This window comes from Malaya genurostris, chromosome 3, assembly GCF_030247185.1.
Source record: "Malaya genurostris strain Urasoe2022 chromosome 3, Malgen_1.1, whole genome shotgun sequence".
In the NCBI taxonomy this organism is placed as follows: Eukaryota; Metazoa; Arthropoda; class Insecta; order Diptera; family Culicidae; genus Malaya; species Malaya genurostris.
In genome coordinates this window covers 224,194,251-224,219,438 of record NC_080572.1, presented here as the reverse complement: position 1 = coordinate 224,219,438, position 25,188 = coordinate 224,194,251, and the positions used below count along the sequence as shown (strand labels likewise).

Genomic DNA, 25,188 nt, shown 5'->3' with positions numbered 1-25,188 from the left:
TCATTCAACAGCAGGCTAAAGATGGAGTTCTGCAGGAATACTGCGCATATTTAGAATTCTCGCAGAATGACTTTATTTTGAGATTTGACGATATCTTAAATATAGATCTCCCTATTTATTAATATGTAGAGATAACACATGAATTGAAAAGTCCCGGGCCTAACCTTTAAGACAGCTGTTAAAATTTCATAATATTCTATTCATTAGTCTATGAGTTATTCTGCTAAAAGAGACGCTACTTTTGTTATTTTCAGAACAATGGATCAAAAACAATTTCGTGTTTTAATTTTACACTTCTTCTTGATGGGGAAAAATACCGTTCAAGTGAAGTAATGGCTTGAAAAGTGTTATGGAGACTCCGCTCCATCAGAAACAACAATAAAACGTTGGTTTGCTAACTTCAAACGTGGTCGTAGAGGAACCGATGATGCAGAACGCGGTGGACGTCCAAATGAGGCGGTAACACCAGAAAACATTTTAAAAAATCCACAAAATCGTTTTGAATGATCGAAAATTGAAGTTGCGTGAGTTAGCTGACATCGTAAAGATATCGAAAGAACGTGTTGGCTTTTTATTGCATGAGCATTTGACTATGAGAAAGCTCTGTTCAAAGTAGGTGCCGCGTTTGCTCACTGTTAACCAAAACCGAGAACGTATTGATGATTCTGAGCAGTGTTTTTCTATGTTTAAACGTTACAAACCGGATTTTTGCGTCGATATGTGACAATGGATGAAACATGGATTCATCATTTCACTCCGGACTTGAAACGATCAAAGTACAACAATCGGCTGAAAAGGTTATGGCCTCGCGGTATTTTGGGATGCATGGTGTAATATTTATCGAATATCTTGAGAAAGGCACTCTCTCTCGGAGCGAAACCCCTTCCAGCAAAAGCTAGAAGCAACTTCCTCCAAATCTGCGCCGACCGGTTTACAGAAATTTCCCCCTACTACACTGACGGTTCTCGAACAGTTCATGGCACCGGAATTGGGGTGTGGGGACCAAACTTCACCCTACACCGGAGCCTACCCCCCGAAAACTCGGTCTTCGCTTGTATCGAGGTTATCCCCCCGAGATCCGAGGCCGTAATCTCTCGGACTCCCTGGTTATCACCGCCTTGGAGGCCGAAAGATCCGGACACCCGTTTATCCAGGCGATCCAACAATACATCAACGACCAAACCACAGTATGTCGGATCCCTGGACATTGCGGGATCCCGGGGAATGAGAAAGCTGATGGGCTAGCGGTCATGGGCAGACAGTCACCGCGATATACGGAGGTCCCAGCCGCAGATTTGATCATCTACTTCCGGGAGAGGCTCCAGGAATATCTTGTAGGTCACTGGAGATATTCTGGAGGATACCTCCCCAAAATCAAGGGGGAGGTGACCCGATGGACTGACCGACCGGATCGGACCGAACAGAGGGCCTTGTCCCGCCTCAGAGTGGGTCACACCCGCCTCACCCACGCACACTACATCGCTCGTGGCAGCCCTTCCTCCGGCCAATACTGTAAAATCAGGCTCACTATAGAGCATATCATTACCTACTGTCCCGAATACCACAACCTTAGAACCCAATATAATATCAGCTCCTCCATCCGCAGCGCCCTCTCCAACGATCCCGTTTCCAAAACCACCCTAATCCTCTTCCTAAAAGACGCCCGCCTCCTAAACCAACTCTAGACTCCCCCTCTCCCAACCCACTTTACCAAACCTCCCTCAACCTCCCCACCACTCCTTTTCTTTCAGAATCACGGCGAAGACGAAGTATTCCCCGCTTGGACCACACGGTCACTGCCAAACATCCATCCGTGAAACGACACCGCTTCGTGGATCATCTGCGGGAGGCTGACCCCCACGCCCACCTCCCCCCCCCCCCCAGGGATGTTGACCACGGCCCCCTCCTGCTTCCAACCACTACACCGACCTCACCAGGACCTAGCCACGACCACCACCGACAACCAGAGCACTGTTTCACTGCTACCCAAGGCACGCCTCCGCCCCTGCGGAAAACCGGCCTCCCGGAACCCCACTCCCAACGGTTCTCCACCTACAACCATCACCCGATTACAGGACCGGGACCAAGAGCCTGGCCCCGACCTCCACCGACCCAGCACCCAAGCGGACATCTGCCAGGAGCGCTGCCCCAGGAGATGTTCACCGCGGCCCGAAGCTGAAACACCAAAGGCAGGCCAATGTCCCCGATTCAACAGATCTCGCCCCACAATCTTCTTCCGGACCCAGGACCGTGGACCAGGAACGGATACACGATCCCCAGAAAGCAACCCGACACCGAATCAGCACCTAAGCGGCCATCTGCCGGGGGCGCTGCCCTCGGGGATGTTACCCGCGGCCCGAAGCTGTAACAGTAGACTTGCCTTTAACTTAGCCTTAAGCTTACCCCTATCTTCTTTCTCTCTCTCTCTATCTCCTCACAATCTATGCAATGTAAAAATTATTCACTCGATGTGAAAACTCTCTCCCTCTCCCCTAAACCCCAACTTGAGACAAACCCGGTGAACGACCATAATTAGGTTAAAACTGGGGGTAAATAAACGATATAATAATAATAATAATACACACAGAAAGAAATAATGAAATTTACACGAGATGTAAATCAATAGTAACATGGAATAGACATGGGTTGAATCGAAATTTTGATTGAAAACCTTTATCGATGCAAAACTAAATTGAATTGCATTGAATTTTCAATGAATATAACTGTATCTTTCAATTAACGCTTATTTTGCGATTAAATTGTATTCGAGAGTACAGAATTGTAAAGTAATTTTATGTTTAATTACCTGCTCCAAATATGTGCATGAAAATAGATGTAAATTCACAAAATATTTTTATCTGTGCATGGCACATACAAAATATGTGACAACTGCAATAATTCTGACATACGGTCCATTTCTTATTCAATCATGATTCGATGGTTGTCAAGAACATTACGTAAACTCCGATGACAAAGCCATTTTTGGAATCTATGTGTTTTTGTACATAAGATTAACGTGTGGATTTATTTTAGTGTAATATATCTATCGCACTGAAATTTGACATGTATGCCTAAATAAGTATGCCTTAGAGACCATAACCATTTTTTGCGATTGCAGCGCATTTTAAGGTCAAGAAGATTTACACCACCTACATTGAAGTGTGATGGCTTCAGCAGCGATGGTAAATAAACAATTCTTTGGTTTTTCTAAAAAATCGTCAGATTTACACACGACATAAATTAGCAATCCATCTTGCTCCACTAAGTTCTATTGCACGTACAAAACCAGACAACAGAAACGTTCTCAAGATAGTCATACTGTCCGTTTCCCAGGGTTCTTATTTCACGTCTAGTGCAGCATGACGTTGATTCCGTGCATTGTTCAATTTTCCTTTTCGCTCTTGTTTCTAGGTTATCTCAACACTTGAGTGTAATTTCACACTTTTATAGCAGAGAACAAATCAATGTTATCTCATTGAGCTATCGCATTTTTATTTCTTGGGTGTTCGGACTCGCCAAGGAAAGGTTGAAGGTAAACTATGGAAGAGTTGTAGATGATCGATAATTACTGTTCGGTATCTCTGGAAATCAACCGTGGAACCGGTCCAAGACATATATTTATTACCCCTGAGGTGGCATCGGAAAAGCAACCGAAGCTAAAATGCAACTGCGGAATGGATGGACCGTGATAACAAAAGCCGCATGATTCGCTACACTTTGATCAGCAAAGTTGCACCGAATGCGGAAGAGAGTACCATCGCCATCGCCTTTAAAAATAAACACCTAGTCGAAGGTATCGTTTCGCGGAAATAGAACACGAAAGTGACGCGAGAAAGTGATTAAAGTAAAGTTTTTGTCTGTGGGTATGTTAGCTATCGCTTTTTTTTCCAACCAACCGGGTCGGTCAAGTTGAAACGTATTTTCTGTTATTGGTTGTTTGTTCCCTTCATTCGATTTGTCTATAGACATTCAGACGGTGCCGGATTGGCAGCATACTTAGAAGTGGTGCATTGCGAACACCGACATCGCACGAGCAGCTGATTTCCGCAGTTGGCATTGGCCATTGTTTGTTCTACGGATTTTCCATTATCGATATTCTGTTCAGGTTCTGCTGTTTCAAACTTCTACTGCTAACATATATGTCACGCCGTTCCACCTGGAAGATCCAAGGTAATATTGTAGAAAGGAAGATTTTGTTAAATTATCACCGTTTGAACACCGTCTTCCGTTGTCCACAGTCATAAAAATACTGAACCAATAGAACGCTGTTGAGCACGATTAACAAGCAAAACAAACGAATCGTTTGATTCAGCGGATAACCAGTGTACCAATCGGAAATCACCATCTCTCCGGTGGGCGTTGGAACCAATTTACCAGCAGAACCATCATTCCGGCTGAATAGATCGAGGCTGTATATTATTCCTGCGTCCGAGGACTACTGTTTCAAGTTGTTCCATTGATATGATTGAGGGGGGTTGGGTGAATCACAGATTTTATCACAGCTTTTTCATTATCTGGACTGTGCCGAGCAGCGGTGAATACCGATTGGATTTGCTGCTGCAGTGCTGATGCTTACTTACGACAAAGTATGTGCACACATCTCTCCACATTCACCAGGACGAAACCGTCGAGATGAGCAAATAAAACCACAGTTTCGGTGTAAGTGCCCGATGACCACCGGGGTCTGGCTGGCGGAGGAGCACTTTCAATCACGGTTGCTTGATTTTCCAAGCATTCGAAGAAGCATTTTCTGGCCGGTAGCCCGTAATGATTTGTTGAAATGATATGAACGCAAACGGGATGGAAAACATCTGCAGTGCAAGGGATCCGAATTTAGCTTGTTTTGTTGTTCTTACTTTGAATATTTCGGTGACCATGGGCGACTGACTGTTTGGTTCGGTCGGTTTTTTTTCTCAGAATTTTCAGAAGACCGCAGTGAGATCTTTTTATGCTCTGATTTGATTTACCTGTAGGAAAACTAAGAGTATACGAAGCATATTAGAAAAGTAGGATCCGTTCGTCTATACTTCAAAATCAGAACATCGTAACATGTTGAAACTTGTGTAAGTTTAAAAACTTGTAAGTTGGTGTTTTGATTCGACTTCTCCAATCATTGAAACCCTATAATTTTTCTACTCTGGGATGCGATTAAACCAATCTCAAACACCATTTCAATCGAACAGAGCATCATGCATACACACTTCTCATGGTCGATGTAGATCTATTTTGAATCTAGCCCGTGTGCCCTTGTGTCGCAAGCAAACATCCATAAGCTACACCCAATAATTGATAGATTTTCGTTTCTATCATTCGTCCGATAAAGATAAAGACTTGCTACGTTCGTATGTAACAATCATATGAGTTCTTCCAGTTTTTTCGCCACTTTTTTCATAAAACACAGAGCCGTAGCAAGCGTTTCCGGTGTCCGAGGCGAACTCAAAAATACTTGCCCCCCTAATTTTTTAACAAAACACCATGAAGACGAACAGATGTTATTTTATTTTTAAGTGGGGTTATCCCAAGTAACACTTTTACTGTTAGTAAATACTTGTAGCAGTCTTGTGTGTCACATCCAAGGATGGCTTTTATCGTATCAAAGAACGCTCACTGGCAACTCTTCACACGATTGAATCAGTGCCATCAAAGAGAGACGGATATCATCGCAGCAACAAAAACCCGACATGGCTCATTTAAGGAGCAAGACTCTTTGCAAGCGTATGAGTAATGTCAACAATTTGTGCGTAAAAACAAATTTCGGTGCCTATTTTCCTGATTTTGATCAACAAATCTTCCATATGGTTAAAAAATAAACCAATCGGATCATTCTGCTTAAAATTGCAATCCAAGAAAAACGAAAATCTTAGTCTAAAACTCTTCCGCTTTCCTTAAAACTGCTCGAGACAAAATATTTCAGTTTCAGCTTATTTCCACTAACACATTTGATTAGCAACAAACACATTCCTATATGGATTTCCTCAGAAATTACTGCTAGAATAATTGCTAGAAATTAAAGATTCACGTACCTTCTATAAGTAAACCCGCAAAATATGAACCTTTAATTTGACACGCGAAGGGCAATGGATATGGAATGTTGTCGTAAAACTATTTATTTTTCCGGAAAACAGAAAATATTTAGTTTTGTTTATTTTGTGTAGCGCAATCTAATACAAATCCACTGAAGCAGTGTTGCTAACTTTTTATTAGGGAATTGAAATCTACAGTCATAAAATGTAGGCAATTTTCCATCAAACGTTGGTGAAAAATTTATCAAAACTAATATTTCATCCAAAAAGTCTGGCTTAACGTTCGTTTAAGAATGCGCTTCTTGCAATAGTCTTCATGAATCATAATAATTATTTTTTTGAAAGCTTCAGTGCGTCGAAACTCGTGCTGATGTTTTGAAAGTGGTCTTTTTTCGTAATAAAACTCTTCACAATGGCGATCGTCAAAAGGTGAGATGACTGAGTCCTCACAAGTTTCTAACACATGGGCTAAAAAGTCCCGGAACTAACAAAGAGAACACGATTTTTTTGGTTCATTCACCAACGTAACCTCCATCAAGAGCAACGCAATCATTCCAGCATATAACATTTGAATACCACTTTTGTAGAACGATTCAACTTTTGCCTCAAGGTCATCAAATGGTGAGATAACTAAGTCCTCACAAGTTCCTATCTCATGCCTCCCCGAGCGTCTATGATGACATTTGGTCAATAGAACGGCGTCGACTGGATGCTATCGCCTTCTGCGTAGTAGCAGAATGAGAGGGTGTGAAATGGCTTGTAGTTTGAAGCTCATCCTAAAGTGCAATATTTATGGTAGTATATTGCCGCATGTGGTTCTGTTGTTTGTTGCATTATTTGTTATATATTGAATTGAATTATATTACATTGTATTATAAATTGTTGTTACTATTATTATTATTATTATCATTATTATTAATATTATTATTATTATTATTACTATTATTATAATTATTATTATGATTAACAAAGAAATATTGTATTTCCTACTGCGACGAAAGAAGAGCATTACTTACACTGCGACATCAACTGCTATACATTGTATCATAGCATTTTATTTCATATAGTATCTTCTGTTATGTTATATTATGTTGTATGGTATTATACTGCATTGCATAATATCATATTATATTGTATTATATTATATTATAAGCATATTTATTGTGTTATATTTTATTATGTTATAGTATATTGTTAGAATATATATAATAATATATTTTATGTTATATCACAGAGAACAGATATCCAACAGACATGCATACGTGCAAAGCCGTGTGCAACGATGATTTTTAACGGATTTTCAAAAAAGTTTGTACTAGCTTGGTAGTATACTGTATTGCATTAAATTGTGTTATATTATATTATATTATGATATTTTGTGTTATGTTTAATGAATTATATCATATTATATTGTTTTGTATTGCATTAGGATGTGATATATCATATTGTACTGTATTATATTATATTTTTTTATATAAATTTATATTATATTATATTATATTGTATTATGCTCAAGTATATCGACAACGGGGAGGGGCAGGGAGTGCATCAGGGTATCTTACAAGTGAATGACTGGATGATGGAGTGGATTGCCAACCCGAGTCACGTGGGGGAAGCTTTGTGTTTTTCCCTGAAGGTCTGAAATGAGTAAGACGCACCCTTCTAACAAACAAACCATCAGGCGGGTTTAAGCTGGTACAGCGAAATTCTTTATTATATGGCCGGATGTTCCTGCTGGAAGGGGCCGGGACCCCAAAACACATTTTGGCCTTCTTAACAGGAATTATATGGAAGCTATCTGATCATCAAATTCGGATCTACTGTAAGTCTACCCGCATACACTGGTAATGCCTTGAAATGATGGTGGCTTCAAACATACATACATACATACATACATTCAACTTTGGCCCCAAAATAGGCTTCAGTTTCAGCGATAACCTCTTCATTCGTGCGAACTTTCTCACCGGCGAGCATTTTTTTCCAGGTCTGCGAACAGCCGGTAGTCGCTGGGAGCCAAATATGGCGAATACGGTTGATTTGGGAGCAATTCGAAGATCAATTCATGTAGTTTTGCTATTGTTTTGATTAACTTGTTGTTGCGTTGTCTTGATGAAACAAAATTTTTTTCTTTGCCATATTCGGTCGTTACTTTGCAATTTCTGTCTTCAAACGCTCCATTAACGCTATATAATATTCATTGTTAATGGTAACATATTTTCTTACTCAAGATAGTCTAGTAATATTACACCACGCACATCCCACATATTATTCACCAAGAACGCATCAAATCTATCCAGAAACAATTTTTTGGTATGAGCTTTTTAAAATTAAACTGAACAGCATTGCATGTCGTTCAATATACAAACACTTAAAGGGCGGGTAGGGTCTAACAATTTTGAAAAATCATTTATTATTTTCTTTATATTTTCTTATAGCAAAACATTTCTACAATATTCTGTGGAATTTTCAAGCCTATTGGAACGAAACTCTGGAAGTTATTGGCCTTTATCTATGAATATCACATTCTACGAAGAAGCAAGAGCTCGGCGCACAAACCCAAGATTTCTACTTCGCTTGACAAAACTTTCTTAAAATGTTTCGTTATAATAAATTATAAAAGGAAAACCTGTTTTAATCCACCTAGTGGTGTAATGATGCCTTTCTCATATCAATCATACTATCATATATAATACTGTGGTATTCTTCAAAATAATTTTCTTCGATTCTTAAAAGAATAACCGAAATCGGTTTGTTTGACAGTCTACTGATAAAAACTATCAATTGGAAAACATTTGAGGTAGATTAAGAAAATTTTTTAAGGGTTTTCCCCATTTTCAGTGATGGTATACAATTTTTAACACACTTTACCCTATATTTCCGGATCCGGAAGTTGGTTTCGCATGAAATTCAGGAATTACGTATGGGACCACAGGACCTTTCATTTGAACCTAAGTTTGTGAAAATCGGTGGTTCCATTTATGAGAAAAGTTAGAACACATATTCCATAACTCCCAAACCGGAAGTCGGATCCAAATAATATTCAGGATTTTTTATGGGACCTCAAGACCTTTCATTTGAATCTAAGTTTGTGAAAATCGGTTCAGCCATCTCTGAGAAAAGTTAGTGCACTTATTTTCACATTTTTTTGTACATTTTACCCCATAATTCCGGAACCGGAAGTCGGATCCAAATAATATTCAGGAATTTTGTATGGGACCAGCAGACCTTTCATTTGAATCTAAGTTTGTGAAAATCGTTTCAGCTATCTCTGAAAAAAGTTAGTGCACTTATTTTCACAATTTTTTGCACATTTTACCCCATAATTCCGGAACCGGAAGTCGGATCCAAATAATATTCAGGAATTTTGTATGGGACCATAAGACCTTTCATTTGAATCTAAGTTTGTGAAAATCGTTTCAGCCATCTCTGAAAAAAGTTAGTGCACTTATTTTCACAATTTTTTGCACATTTTACCCCATAATTCCGGAACCGGAAGTCGGATCCAAATAATATTCAGGAATTTTGTATGGGACCATGAGACCTTTCATTTGAATCTAAGTTTGTGAAAATCGGTTCAGCCATCTCCGAGTAAAAAGGTTGACATTATTTTCACATTTTTGGTGCATATCACCCTGTAATTCCGGAACCGGAAGTCGGATGCTAATGAAATTCAGGAACTTTGTATGGGACCATGAGACCTTTCATTTGAATCTAAGTTTGTGAAAATCAGTTAAGCCATCTCAGAGAAAAGTGAGTGAAACTGTTTGTCACACACACACACACAAACTTTTGCTCAGTTCGTCGAGCTGAGTCGAATGGTATATGACATTCGGCCCTCCGGGCCTCGATTCAAAAGTTGGTTTTTGCTGTGATTGTATAACCTTTCTATATGAAAAAGGCAAAAATATGATTTTTTGAAAATGTTAGACCCTACGGGTTCCCTGGAGCAATTAATTGTTTCCATTGATTTTATAGACAAAAAACTTTAAACGCGTTTTCTCGAAAGCAGGTTTTGAAAGTCCGTGTCCATCGTCATTCAAAAACTAATTCCCCTTTTTTTAAAATTTTGTGCACATTTCTACATATAAAAACGTGATTGATCCACCTAGCAGTGAGATGATACCTTTTTTATCAATACGCATGTGTTTTTGCATGGATATTCTTAGGTGTTTTAGTTCTCATGACATTATTTTAATTATCGTCGTTTAAAACGGCAAATTGAGATTTTAATCACTCATTACCCTGTAATGCCGAAACTGCAAAACATATCGAATTTCAATCTTAGCGTGTGACAATCGATTGAACATTCCATGAGATGTCGAAGTAAGTTCCACTTTAGAGTTTTTCGTCATTATTTATGGTACTTCCAGAGCCGGTATTCAGGAATTAGCATAGCCCAAAATGATTCGAATGGCCATAAATTATTACGCCAAACAATTTACATGAAATTTATAAACTCATCATCTGTAATTCCAGAATCGGATAAAACTCACCAATTTTGTATGGGACCTTAAGTCCTGTAATATTTGTTTTTGAAGTTCGATTTGGTCTTTTTTGAGAAAATGATTGAGCTTTGAGAATCGATTCGATACTGGAACCGGAATTCTAAAATCGGTGTAGCCGAAATCAGTTAAATTCACCTGAGCAGTGTGTAGACATCTTTGAGAAATTGTAGTGCGAATTAAAATTTGGGGGTACATTCCAAATCCAAAAACGAATACCGCTCAAACTGAAATAAATTTATTTGGTAATCGACTATCCAAATCTGAAAACCCGATAAACCTGATTAATTTATGTGAAATGGACATTTTTATACTAATCACCCTGCATTTTCTAAACCAGAAGTCGGATCTGACTAAAAAGTAAGAGGTTTTATAGGATTTTAAGACCTCTCATTTGAATCATAGATGATTCTTAGATTTCATTTGAATCTTAGATCGGTTCAGCCATCTACGAGAAAAATTAATTGCATTATTTTAATTTCGTTTCACATATCATCCTGTGGTTCCGCAATCAGAAGTCGGATCCAAACGTAATTCAGGAACCTTGTTTGGGAGTATACGACTTTTCATATGAATCTGAGTTTGTAGAAAACGGTTTAGCCATCTCCGAGAAAATTGAGTGAAATTATTTGTCACACACGCATTTGCTGATCTCGACGAACTGAGTCGTATGGTATATGGAAGTCATGTTCTTCCAGCATTTATTGCTGTAAATAGTTTAAATCAATATAATTATGGAATTACTTCCAACTCGATAATGCTGGTATCATCTGGTTTACATATGCCATATTCGAAAGATTATGTTGCCAAAAATGAACCGTGCTAAAATTGGTCCGAGGCAAATTGTCATAAAAAAGGATGCTGTACACAGTCTTTTTGGTACTTAGAAACAATTATATGTAACAGTATAAAAAATCGTGTTTCATGTTGCTCCCAAGCATTGCTTTTTCATACAGCGCTCAAAATTCCTTCTACTGAAATAAGGCTTACACAAAAATATCGATATCTCCGTTAAAAATGGACGGATTTTAACAATCTATGGCTTGTTGGATAGGTATTACCGAGCGAAATCTAAGTCTGGAAATATATTCTGTTTTCAAGGTCAAATGTGACAGATACTGTCAAAAAACTGAAAATTTTGACATAAAACTTCGTATAACTCAAAAAGTAAACATCCGATCTCCAAACCATTCAATAGCGTTTTGGGTGACGAGGAGACCTTTCATTTGCGACTAGTTTGATCAAAATCGGTCCAGCCATCTCTGAGATCTCGACCTCTTAGTTGACAACACACATACAGACACACACACATACACACACACACAGACATTTGCTCAGTTCGTCGAGCTGAATCGATTGGTATATGTCATTCGGCCCTCCGGGCCTCGGAAAAATTTTCGAAAGTTTGAGCGAATTCTATACCATTTTTAATATATATAAAAAAAGGTAAAAAACAGACTCCAACGTTTTCCTTTTCGTTGTTTGTTACTTTGAGGAGGTTTCATAGCTACAAAATGGCGGGTTTTTCGTAAAAATCATAGTTTCCACTTTGAACAATCACCAAGAATAAAAAAAATTTAAAAAAATTAAACATAAACGTTGGGGTCTAGAAAAACTTCTACTCTAGCTATGCTGCGTTCATTTGTTCACTTCTGATTAGTCTGCGCTGAGATGCAGTAGACACCGCAAATAATGATTTTTGAGAAGCGTTCTCAAAAATACCTCTTCAACGATTTATTTCTCAACACTTTTCCACGAAAAAAAAAACAAAATGTTGTTCAAATGGTTTTGTTGAACGATAATTCTGGAAAAAAAACTCGCAAAAATGATGCAACCTATTCACGGAGCCGGAAGTTGAATTCGGACGAAATTCAGGAGTTACGTTTCGTTAACATCTAAAGTTTGTGAAAATTGAGTCAAATTGAATAACGGAATAAATGAAATTAAGCCAAATGAAACGGTATGTCACTTTATGTAAAGCCAAATGACGCTAATGCCTAACGAATTTATGACCAACAAATTCATGCTTAATAATCATCCATAAACATCCTTACGAATCTTACGGGTATTATACACGGAAAATAAAAACTACCTATTATTTGACTTCTTTCTACATAATTTTGAGTTCTTTAATCTAAAATTAGGTAAACCGTATCAACCTGAAATTGAGTCAATACGATTCAATTGTAGAGTGAGTATAACTCATCATTAGGTATTTTTTGCACGTGCCTTACGGAAACTACCTAGAGCCAATATACCTAAAAATAAGGTTATTGAACGGAACCCCCAAATTGGGTGGAGCGCACTTAAAATTAGATTGTTTTGCTGTTCCGTGTATGAAACCTTCAAGATTGGGACTGGGAAATACGAAACTGGCTTGTACTTGTATTACAATACTTTGTTAAACAGCAAACAAACCTGTGGAGGTTATCATGCTATCGGATACCTAAGTCCTTTGGCAACGAAAGTCTACCTCACCTTTGCTCGTATTCATTTCACATATATTTAGGCTGAACGGTAAAGATTGATTTGTATGGTATGCAAACGGAAATCAACCAATATGATGGCACTGTATATCTCGTACGGCATTTGATAACCCCTTTTCTGGGTAGTCTTCCCGGAAATAATAATTTAGTTGTCAATCTAATATCCTATTCGTATGTCATCATCATAGCTATCCTGTTTACCAAACGTGGGAAAAGTTCTTCTTCTAGACACCGACATGAGACATCAATATTCATAGTATTGCCAAGCCGAAATGAAGCATCGCAATATCCTACTCCCATATATTTACTCTCGGCGAACGTAGCTCTGAACTTTCTCATCTGACTAGACATGCTTGATTGGGTATCTTCAAAGTATCCCGATTTTTCGGACTGGTTTATTTCTGAGAAAAAAGGAAGTCATTTCATTGGGATGTGAAAGAATTTGGAAATCATTGCTATAGTGTTGTCCGTTCGCTCCTTGCAGTCCTACCATCGAAACCGGGGAATTGTGTTATTTGCCGCAACATGTTTCCCATGTCACCTATTTGCTCGGTCAATATGATATAAATTGGAATGTATGTCGAAGCCAACCCCGGTGGGCGGGGGGTATCCTTTGTTGTGCACTGACGCGTAATGACCATTGAGAAAGTACTCATGCATATCCGCACTCGCGCTGTTTGCAACCATCTGGAAGAGCTTTCTGTGACTTAGCTTGCGATACGATGCTGTTTCTTTGTTATCTCTACCAAACGGTTTCCATTCATGTAAAGCGCAGTTGGCCTTCATCGTGAGTACCAAATACCATTAATATTGCTAGGGTGTTCTGCTCTTAATTTGAGGGAAAAAAACATCTTCCTATCATCGAACATAAATGTGATTGATGATCGTTAGCAAGGGTTGATGCTAATAACGGTATTCAATACAAATTGGTTATCTGTTTACGCGCAGATACACCCTATTGATACACTGAATTCCCTAGCTGCGGGAAGACACAGAGATTCAAGAGTGTCATGCAATCAAATCAATACTGGTATTGTTCGCAAATGAATCGGTGATCAAAAACAGTCATTTGGGGGTTACTGATACGGTTATACAACAGATTATTTGCGGCTTGCCAAAAAAATCGATTCACAGAAAGTAGGCCCCGCTTTAATGCGGGCTTATCAGAGCTCAGTTGGTTTAATATATTATACGCAAAGGGTCGTTGACTGTGCGTGACTTTTATTTTTCGTAATGGGGGAAGTTCAACAAGTGGTTGAAACCCGAAAGGCGTTCGATTGTCACTTACTTACTACTACAGCATTCCACTTGGTGTTAGTTCAATATCACAGAAGCCAACGGCCACTACAAATCAAGTGAGGAAACATTGAACTCAATCACCTCCTGATGGCAATAGATTTGCCTACTGCTGTTATATTTTATGCTCTCCACAGGCGCTGGTGATGCTGCTAGAGCTACCGGAAACGAGATGACGAGGATGAAAGGATTCACTGCGCGTTCCACTCGTTATGATCGACGCTTTCCGTTCCCGGCAAGGTTGTGCTTTCGCTTCCCATCGAGGCCACCTACTACACATTTATGACACCACAGTTTTTTTATGGTTCACGTTTTAATTATAGATTTCCCACGTCGGTACAGAAGCAAAGCAGGTAATGGAAAAACGATTTACTAACAGCCTTCTCCTAACGCTGATCCCGAGGGTGTCGTACCCGTTGATGACGTCTTTCCAAACCAGACGCCGCTCGTTTGTTGTTGCCATTGTTGTATCGATTGGATCGCGACGAGGACTGCCTTCGTTCCGGTTGGATTGGGGTTTGGTTGAAGCAGCAGGACGTCGTCTCTATCCGACACGAGCCATTCGTTAACCCTGTTTAACATCAAATCAGTTTCAACGTGATTTCTGCTGACTGGAAGATGTAAAACAAACACGCTTGAATGTTTATATGGTGGCAAATATGGCGATGTTAAACTCGATCTAGAAAAATAAAAGTAACACCAGTAGTGAGGATCTTACTGTAATACTTAGAGCATACTCAGCAATGCTGTAATTCTGGATGAATGATTTATGACAGTTTTAAAAAAATAGTTTTGGGATTATAACAACAGAAAATTCTTAACCCCACCAACGTTTCACACGTGTTTCTAGTACATTTATAAAAATCTGTTTTAATCCACCTAATGATGTAATGATGTCTTTCTTATACTCTCTATAATAAAAAAAATTTTTTGACCGCATTTTCGACAATAGAATTGTTCGTTTCTTGAAGCAATCCAATCAGACACCAAATGTACGACTTCTTCGTAGGAATCCTAGGTCCATCGATGAAAACAAATTGTAGTCGAAAGGGGTCAATTCTGATGAATACGGCGGGTGAGGTAGCAGCTCGCAGTCAAGTTCCTTGGTTGTATCCTGAACCAAATTTTCTTTGTATGCAATGTCCTGGAACAAAATTACTTTTCCGTGTTTTCTGACCCATTCTGATCGTTTATCGATCAAGTCATTATCATTTGTTGCCCGTAGAGATTGGTATCCAGCAGAAGCCCACGACATACCACACCTCTCTGATCCCACCGAATAAAGAGCTTTGCCTTCCGGTCGAATCGATCGAATGATCAGCAATTTATGATAAATTTTCCAATAGTATGAAATAACCACAAATAACTCAAAATTACAGTTTTCTAAGACGTTTGATTTCAACTAGTATTGAAGAGAAAACCTCATGACGCATGTTTGTCTTTCTCGAGTTCGGACGACGACGGACATTACATTTTCTTTCGGGTTACTAACTGGGTAGGTATAAAATGTATAAATTGACATGTTTTATTCTTTCTAGTCTGCACAGTTGACTTTTAATATCAGTAAATTAATTACCAAATAACTTTATGATATTTCATTTCATTGAAATTATTATCATTTATACCGTGTGTACTTCTGTGTGTGTTAAAACAAGTGTGTAGTGAATTCGACGTACTTTGGTTCATGTGCATCGTTACAATCCTGGAAGTAAAATAATGAAACCTTGTACAATTCACACAATATATCAACTTTTGAGAAGTGTAAAGTTTTGTTCGAATTCACGTCATTCAGTTATGTCTATGACATTACTCACCCAATTTTTTCCATTTGGTATTCTCAAAATGAATCCATTTTTCATCGCTAGTAACAATTATGACCATGAACTTAACGAGGCACCGCTCACCGATGCTAACGCAAATAGGTAAATAATTTGTTGCTAATTAGTTACGGCAATTTTGAATTTGTTGTTCGATTTTTTATTATTTTTTAGTACATCGCTAAGTTCATATGTAATTAACGAAGCACCCCTCCCAAATAAGCTTGAAAACAAATCAAAACCCAATGAATGGTTTGTTGCAAATAAGTTGCTAATTAGTTACGGTAATTTCGAATATTTTATTCAATTTTTATTATTTTTTTAGTACTTCACTGAGCTCATATGAAGTTAATAAGGCACCTCTCTCAAATATCAAACCCCATTCCTTCCAAATAAGCTTGAAAACAAATCGAAACCCAGTGGATAGTTTGTTGCTAATTAGGTGCTACTTAGTTACGGTAATTTTTAATTTGTTGCTCGATTTTATTTAGTAAGTTCATATGTAATTAACGAAGCACCCCTCCCAAATAAGCTTGAAAACAAATCAAAACCCAATGAATGGTTTATTGCAAATGAGTTGCTAATTAGTTACGGTAATTTTGAATTTGTTATTCGATGTTTATTGATTTTTTTAATACTTCGCTAAGCTCATATGAAGTTAAGAAAGCACCTCTCCAAAATGTCAAACCCCACCCCTTCCAAATAAGCTTGAAAACAAATCGAAACCCAGTGGATAGTTTGTTGCTAATTAGGTTCTACTTAGTTACGGTAATTTTTGATTTGTTGCTCGTTTTTTTTAATACTTCGCAAAGTTCATATGAAGCTAACGAAGCACCCCTCCCAAATAAGCTTGAAAACAAATCGAATCCCAATGAATGGTTTGTTGCAAATAAGTTTCTAATTAGTTACGGTAATTATGAATTTGTTATTAAATTTATATTATTTTTTTTAGTACATCGCTGAGCTCATATGAAGTTAATAAGGCACCTCTCTCAAATATCAAACCCCATTCCTTCCAAATAAGCTTGAAAATAAATCGAAACCCAGTGGATAGTTTGTTGCTAATTAGGTTCTACTTAGTGACGGTAATTTTTGATTTGTTGCTCGATTTTTTTTGAGTACTTCGCAAAGTTCATATGAAGCTAACAAAGCATCCCTCCCAAATAAACTTGAAAACAAATCGAATCCCAATGAATGGCTTGTTGCAAATAAGTTGCTAATTAGTTACGGCATTTTTGAATTTGCTATTTAATTTTTATTAATTTTTTAGTACTTCGCTAAACTCATATGAAGATAATAAAGCACCTCTCCAAAATATCAAACCCCACCCCTTCTAAATAACCTTGAAAACAAATCGAAACCCAGTGAATAGTTTGTTGCCAATTAGGTTCGATTTTTTTAGTACTTCGCAAAGTTCATATGAAGCTAACGATGCACCTCTCACAAATAAGCTTGAAAACAAATCGAAAACTAATGAATGATTTATTGCAATTAGTTACGGTAATTTTGAATTTGTTATTCAATTTTTATTAATTTTTTAGTACTTCACTGAGCTCATATGAAGTTATTAATGCACCTCTCCCAAATATCAAAACCCAGTGAATAGTTTGTTGGTTATAAGTTGCTAATTAGTTACGGTTATTTTTAATTTGTTACACAGTTTTCATTTTTATTCTTCTGAGTACTTCGGTAAGGTAGGTAAGGGAGGTTCACAAAGAATCCCTTTCAAATAAGCTCCAAAACAAATCGAAACCCAGTGGATAGTTTGTTACTAGTAAGTTGAAAATTAGTTACGATAATTTTGAACTTCTTGACCAATGTTTCAAATGTTTTTATTGTGACTAATTAGCAACAAACTATCCACTGGGATTCGATTTGTTTTAAAGCTCATTAGGTTGGGGTGCTTCGTAAAATTCATATAAACTTAGCGAAGTACTCAAACAAATTTTAAAATAAGTTGAGTAACAAATTCAAACTTACCGTAACTAATTAACAACGAATTAGAAACAAACTATCGACTGGGTTTCAATTTTTTCCAAGCTTATTTGGTAGGATTTCTTCATAAATTTTACATAAACATAACGAAGTACTCAAACAAATTGTGCAACAAATTCAAAGTTACCGAAACTAATTAACAACGAATTAGAAACAAACTATCGACTGGGTTTCAATTTTTTCCAAGCTTATTTGGTAGGATTTCTTCATAAATTTTACATAAACATAGCGAAGTACTTAAACAAATTGTGCAACAAATTCAAAGTTACCGAAACTAATTAGCAACAAACTATTCACCTATTTGCGATACCATCGGCGAGAAATGCCTCACTAAGTTCACGTTCATGTAACAATTCGTTGCAAAACTGAATTTCTTTTTTTCCGAGTTTACACGTCTTTCAATTCAATTCATTTGGAACCCATTTTCCACACTTTTGGATTTTTTACATAGATGTTGTACGGCCAGAAATTGTTTGTTGTGCAACAATAAACATTGCTGCCATTTGATTTTGACTAAAAGTATCATCTTCATCCAGTATGGCTTGCAAGACGGCTTGTTTTAAACGTTTTTGATGGTCTTCCACGTTCTTCATTTCTCACATCAAAATCATTATCGATGGACCGTTTTTGCCATATTTTACATGTTGCTTCTATTAGAGCATGATCAACATCGTTAATTTCATATGAACTTAAAGAAGTACTAAAAAAAATCGAAAAAATTAAGCAATAAATTCAAAATTACCGTAACTAAATTAAAAACGAATTAGAAACAAACTATCGACTGGGTTTCGATTTGTTTTAAATCTTATTTGATAGGGTTTCCTAATAAACTTTATATGAACTTAGCAAAGTACTTAAAAAAACAAAATAAGCAACAAATTCAACGTTATCGTAGGTAACTATAAACTTATTAGTAACAAACTATCTACTAGGATTCGATTTGTTTCAAGGTTTTTTTTGGTTGGGGTGCTTCGTTAATTTCATATGAACTTATCGAAGCACAAAAAAAAAGATTTAGAAAAAATGAGTAACATATTCAAAATTACCGTAACTAATTAACAACGAATTAGCAACAAACTATCCACTGAGTTTCGATTTGTTTTCAAGCTTATATGGTTGGGGTGCTTCGTTAATTTCATATGAACTTAACGAAGTACTCAAAAAAAAAATTCGAAAAAATTGAGCAATAAAATCAAAATTACCGTAACTAAGTAACAACGAATTAGAAACAAACTATCGACTGGGTTTCGATTTGTTTTCAACCTTATTTGGTAGGGTTTCTTAATAAACTTTATATAAACTTAGCAAAGTACTCAAAATAAAAAAAAGCAACAAATTCAACGTTATCGTAACTAATTAAAACTTATTAATAATTTCAAGCTCATTTGTTTGGGGTGCTTCATTAATTTCATATGAACTTAGCGTACTAAAAAAAAAGATTTAAAAAAATTGTTACAATTCGTGGCGAAACTGAATTTCTTTCGTGTCTTTTAAACAAAAACTCACAAGGTTTGTTTTTCCGGTTTTTCATGTCTTTCAATTCAATTCATTTGGAACCCATTTTCCACACTTTTGGATTTTTTCCATAGATTTTGTACGGTTAGAAATTGTTTGTTGTGCAACATTAAACATTGCGCCCATTTGATTTTGACTAGAAGTATCATCTTCATCCCGTATGGCTTGCAAGACGGCGTGTTTTAAACGTTTTTGATGGTCTTCCACGTTCTTAATTTCTCAGATCAAAATCATGATCTATGGACCGTTTCAACCATATTTTGTATGTTGCTTCTATTAGAGCATGATCAAAATATGCCTTAACAAGCTTTCGAAGTAATCAAAGTTAAGAAACGGCGTCCGAGAAAATCTAGTGTACTTTTTATTTTTTTCTCTGTATTTTACTTTGTAACTCTAGAACCGGAAGTCGAGTCCGGATAAAATTTCACAGTAGGCTATGTGACTATTTTAATTAGAACTCCGCAGTGTCCGAGAGAGTCAAGTGTACTTTCTAAAGCACATTTTAAGGGGCAATTGAAAGAAGCCGTTATTGAAAAACGCAAAAGAAGTTTGCTCCTATGTCTTACTTTACTATGGAGCGCCTTTTCAAAATTCACTCAGTAACATAATGGGTAGAATTTAATCGTGAATATCTCTTGTTGAATTTAACGCAGCAACATAATTTTTTCTCCATACCATGTTCAGCAACGTATGATAAAATTTTCAGTTGTATGAGATAACCACAAATAATCAAAAATTAAAGTTTTGTAAAATGTTCGGTATGAACGAGCATTAAGGTGAAATTCAGTGCCAAAATAAGGTGCGCAAAATTTCAATTTATGAATCATCGCACAAAGTGTGTCATGCAAAACCGATGCATATTAAAACGGGATAACGCTTTAAGAACGAGAAATTAGTGAGCACTTTTTTTTAATTTCATTGTCCATTTTACACCGTTACTCCGGAGCCGGAAATTGGGTTCGAAAAATATTCAATAGCCTATAGGCGAAAATCGAGTGCACTTTTCTAATATTTTTTTGCAAATTTCACCCCGTCACTCCGGAACTGGAGGTCAATAGCAGCCTATAGGACAATGAGATCTTGCATTCAACCCTCCGTCTGACTGACATTTTCGTTTTTTACCATCAATTTTACATATTTATAATACATAAATAAATAAATATTTATTATATAAATATACATGAACACACTTTTAATTTACACCGAAATACGTAAAAATACACGTAAATGAATAGGGGTCTGACCAGACCCATCAGTCAGACCGAAGTTATAAAAATATCTGTCAGACGGAGGGCTAAATCAAAGTTTATGAAATTCGGTTTTTTGAGAAAATCGAGTGCACTAATTGTTTTCATTTGTTAGCACATTTTACCCCGTACCGCTTAACTTCGGAAATTAGCGTAAAAAACTGCAAAATTGAAGATTTTTTTTATGTCAAATATTTTAGAAATGCATGAAACAGACCTGGTGTATTCTAAAAAAAATTTTTTCAAAACAAGCGACTTTGGGATTGAGAATTGGAGACCGCATAACTTCGGAAATCCGCGTAGAAAAAAAAACCGAAAAAATCGACTAAATTTTTTGTTTGATGCCAAATGCCTTATATTATATTTCATATATTTCTAGGACAAAACAAGAAAACTGTATAACTTAGAAACTCGCATAAAAAAACCGCGTAAATTCGTAAATCCGCATAAAACCGCTTAAAGACTACAAGACAGACCTCAGTGTATTCAACTGAACTATAATGGTTTGGTGTGGATATGTTTGTATCAATTTCGATTCTATTAAAGCTACTAGACATGCTCTCAGGCTGTCCGGAGCGCATCGAGAAATTTCCATCTCCAGAAGACAAACGGCCTTTGTAAAACCTTGGTCCCTTACGGAAATCAACTGGTCATTTGTCAGCATACTCAAGTCGTTTTGTACGGTTTATTTTATACGTTTTTATGCGACTTTTTATACGAATTTTCAAAGCAATACGTTTTTCTTCTGTTTCGTTTTAAAATTGCACGAAACAACGAGATTTGTTACATTCGAAAAAGAATTTTTTTCAGATTGACTCTGGGATTTAGATTTTTTTTAAACAGAGATAGCATCAGATCTTGACTTTTTGGGCATTTCAGAAACATTTGGTATGGAAAACAAATTTTCGATTTCGGAATTTTCATAGCCTCAAAGTCGATATTTTTCAAATATTTTTTTCGAGATAACACCTGATCTCGATGCATCGTGAATTTTTAACAAATCTAGCAGCAACCAATATTTTTTCCTTATTTTTGCGATTTTTTAATGAGAACTTTAAAAATTATGCGCTTTTTTAAGCGGATTTCCAAAGTTAAGCGGTCTTAACGCTCGAGTTTATTGTACTTCGTGAGTCGTGTGAGAAGTTTATTATAACGACATCCACCTTTATGTAGAGAGAACATTTTTTCTATTCGTATTGACAACAATCTCATTAACAAACCGTCAACGATTTATTTATTTTTAGTTGATTTGACGTAAAGTCTCAATAATTAAGTTCAGGTTTTGCAATGATTGAGTGGAAACATATATTGGAGAAGCCAAATGAATGAAAAACTTAACAGAAAATATGATTTTTCGGCAAAAGCTACGCTCAGAGACAGAACTCGAACCTGCGTTTCGATGCAATCCACGGAGAAGAGTTTTTCATTTTACAAGACTGGATTTAATAAGCGTACACCGAACATGGTTTAAATCCTAGCCGTCTCACGACCGGTACCATATATCCAAACATCTTCTCTATTCATCAGACAACAAACGCTAGTCTTCTCGCTCTATACCTGTTTTTCCGCTCAAGTACCAATTCCGAATTGTGTGTCAAATATTGGGTGGTTTATTACCCAGTTTTACATGAGAAAAGGAATCGAAAATGGGTAGAAAATTATCAATTTTTTAAATGATTCAGAGATCAAGCATTGTGTTGGCAAAATGCAAAAAAAATATTTAAAAAAATTATTGTCTTTTAGATGTGATTAAAAAATAATTTGTCGCATACGTCACTTGTACGATTATATCTCCGAAACTTGAAGTGTCCGTCATATGATCTTCGAAATTGACACACAGCCCAGTTTTAGTCTCGACAGAAGGTAAAATTTTTAATATTGATTAACCCATATTCCAGAAAATTAAGCGGTAATGAGTTTTGACATTTACGTCACCTATACCATTATATTACCAGAACCTTAAGTGACAGCCACTTGAACTTCAAACCTATTTAGTGAACCAACAGTAGTTTTCAAACGAGCCTAAGTTTGTTAAAACCAGTTTAGCTATCTGAAAATTTAGCGATAAAAAAATGCACAGCCATACAGACATTTTCCGATCTCGTCGAGCTGAGTCGAATGATATACAGCACTATACGTCTCCGAGATTTTCTTATAAAGAAAGACCGTTCGCTCGCTTCCTAGAACCATTTGAGAGTTTTTCAACCATTATTATTATTATTATTAATATCATTTATTTTACCCCGGCTTTAACCTTTTGGTCGTTCACCGGGGGGTTTTTCAACCAGATATGGGTATTTTTTGATTCATTTCTCCCAGTTTTATATGTCAAAATGTACCCAACTTTTGACAGCACGAAATGCAGTCGAAAATAAGTATTAGTGGTACTTATAAATGGGTATTTCACTTCAACCGTGTACTGTGTAGCATACTCAAGAGGACACTGACGAATTTAAGACGAAATGTAAAGAAAAAAAAAACAACCAAATTCCTGCACAATCCAACTCGACAGGTTAGCCTTCTACGAAAAAAGCAAAAGCTACGTAATAAAATCCTTAACTGGAAAAAAGGTGAGTTACGCATTTTCCCAATGCCGGCATGTTTGGGATATCATGCCGGCTTTCCTATAGGTTTCTTAGGAATGTCTATTATTTTGATATTTTCCGAAAAACGGACATCGAGCCAGAGCAGAATTCATTTTACGATTGGGAATTATAAAACTAATGGGTAAACGGACTACCACCAATGAACACCTGTCTGTCTGTTAGGTAATTACGAAATAAGCCCGACATTTAGAATGACGACACCAAACTCCAACTGATACCATATACCTACAAATGAGATTCATTGAAGTAGAGCATGCTTATTTATTCATAGGAAAAGTGTGCAGTTTGATCTGTTTTCCATTTCAATTAGAGCACAATAGTTGGTTCTTGTGTTTGTTCATACCCGTTCAAAGCACGTGGCAATGTCTCTATCGACTTTGCTTCACACCACCCTTAAGTTGACGATTAATTATTAAATAGGTACACAATCTCATGCCGATAAAGATTTTCCAGTTCTTATTGGTCGTCGTTTGAAGAAGCCAGTTCGGTACTAACTAATGAAACGAGAATCGTAGCTACGATGTTTTAGATGCTGAGATCCAACGAGTCGTTAATTAATTTGTGTTCTATTGTTTCACATCCTTATCGTGCATGGTACACGGTAAATATTAGAGAGATGTATCGAATACAAATTTATAGCAGACTATGAATTGACAAGCTAATCAATACTTATGTGATGATTGGCTAAGTGCGGTAATTTGCATCGCTGCGGCAAATTTTTCCCCATACCGCAATAGCATTGGTACTGGTGCAATTCAATCGTTACTCACGTGGAAGCCGTTCTGGTTCGGCGCGTGATGATCGGCGAGGGTAGCTGCAGATGGGACGGACTCGAGGGGATGCTGGCGACCGGTTTCGACGGCGTCGTTATGCCGGCCGATGGTTTGTCATCGGCCGTTATCTGGATATTGCTGGACATGGTTACCTTCCACTGGCCGCTGTTGTTTTGCAAAAGGTGAGCAATTTTGATTTTGGCTGTGTGCTACGGCACTCAAATTCACAAAAACCTGATTTGTGCGATACTCACTACACTGCACTTTATTACCACGCCGGTTAATGAATTGAACGCGTCACTTTCTTTATTCACTTTGGCCTATAGCCAAGCCTTATCTTTGAAATTCCTTCACGGTCAGATAACACTAGACTGCAAATATCGACACAAGCACGTACCGAATTACAGGTAAAACGAAAAATGCGTTATTCGCTTCTTCTTGTTTTAAGTACTTGTAGATTATGAATATGAGGAATTCACGAATATTACTTGTAGATTAATACGCACGTTGCATCGAATACAAAACACCGCTTCGAAACGAGTACTAGTGAGAACTGGCGACAATTGCGATGGAGAGATTCAGTTTGAGTAGCTCAAGCATAAAAGCGAGCATAAAACATCGAAACGGCCACCTGACAGTTCGATGTATTCAAGAAAAAAGGGATGCCAGATGTTTCTGCCAGTACAGAATACAGAAGTATTTCAACATAACCATGTTCACATTAGCGCTTATATTACTTGATATACCGAGATGATACGCATATCACGTGGAAGTGTTCACATATGATCGAAATGATATCGTTTGACAATCAAGTTGTCATATTGAATGTTCCCATTAGGAGTAAGATCAAAAATATTGCTTTTCTCTCCTACGATTCCATCAATAATTTAAGTCTTGCATTTAATGGTCTCCGAACGCAAGTATTCGT

General features: G+C 37.1%; 1 protein-coding gene across 2 annotated transcripts in view; it reads right to left on the bottom strand.

Moving 5' to 3' along the window:
- Positions 1-24,818, bottom strand: part of LOC131439284 (cold shock domain-containing protein CG9705) — a 66,762-nt gene extending 41,944 nt beyond the window's left edge. Inside the window, exons 1-2 of one of the 2 annotated variants that reach the window (XM_058610118.1) lie at positions 24,515-24,818; positions 24,258-24,425 (exon numbers count right to left, since the gene is read on the bottom strand). In XM_058610118.1, coding sequence (XP_058466101.1) covers positions 24,258-24,406 — 149 coding nt within the window. In that variant the 5' untranslated portion in view covers positions 24,407-24,425; positions 24,515-24,818. Of the gene's footprint in view, positions 1-24,257 lie in introns of both variants that reach the window. The other variant, XM_058610117.1, reaches the window with a different exon arrangement.
- Positions 24,819-25,188: the final 370 nt, after the last annotated feature.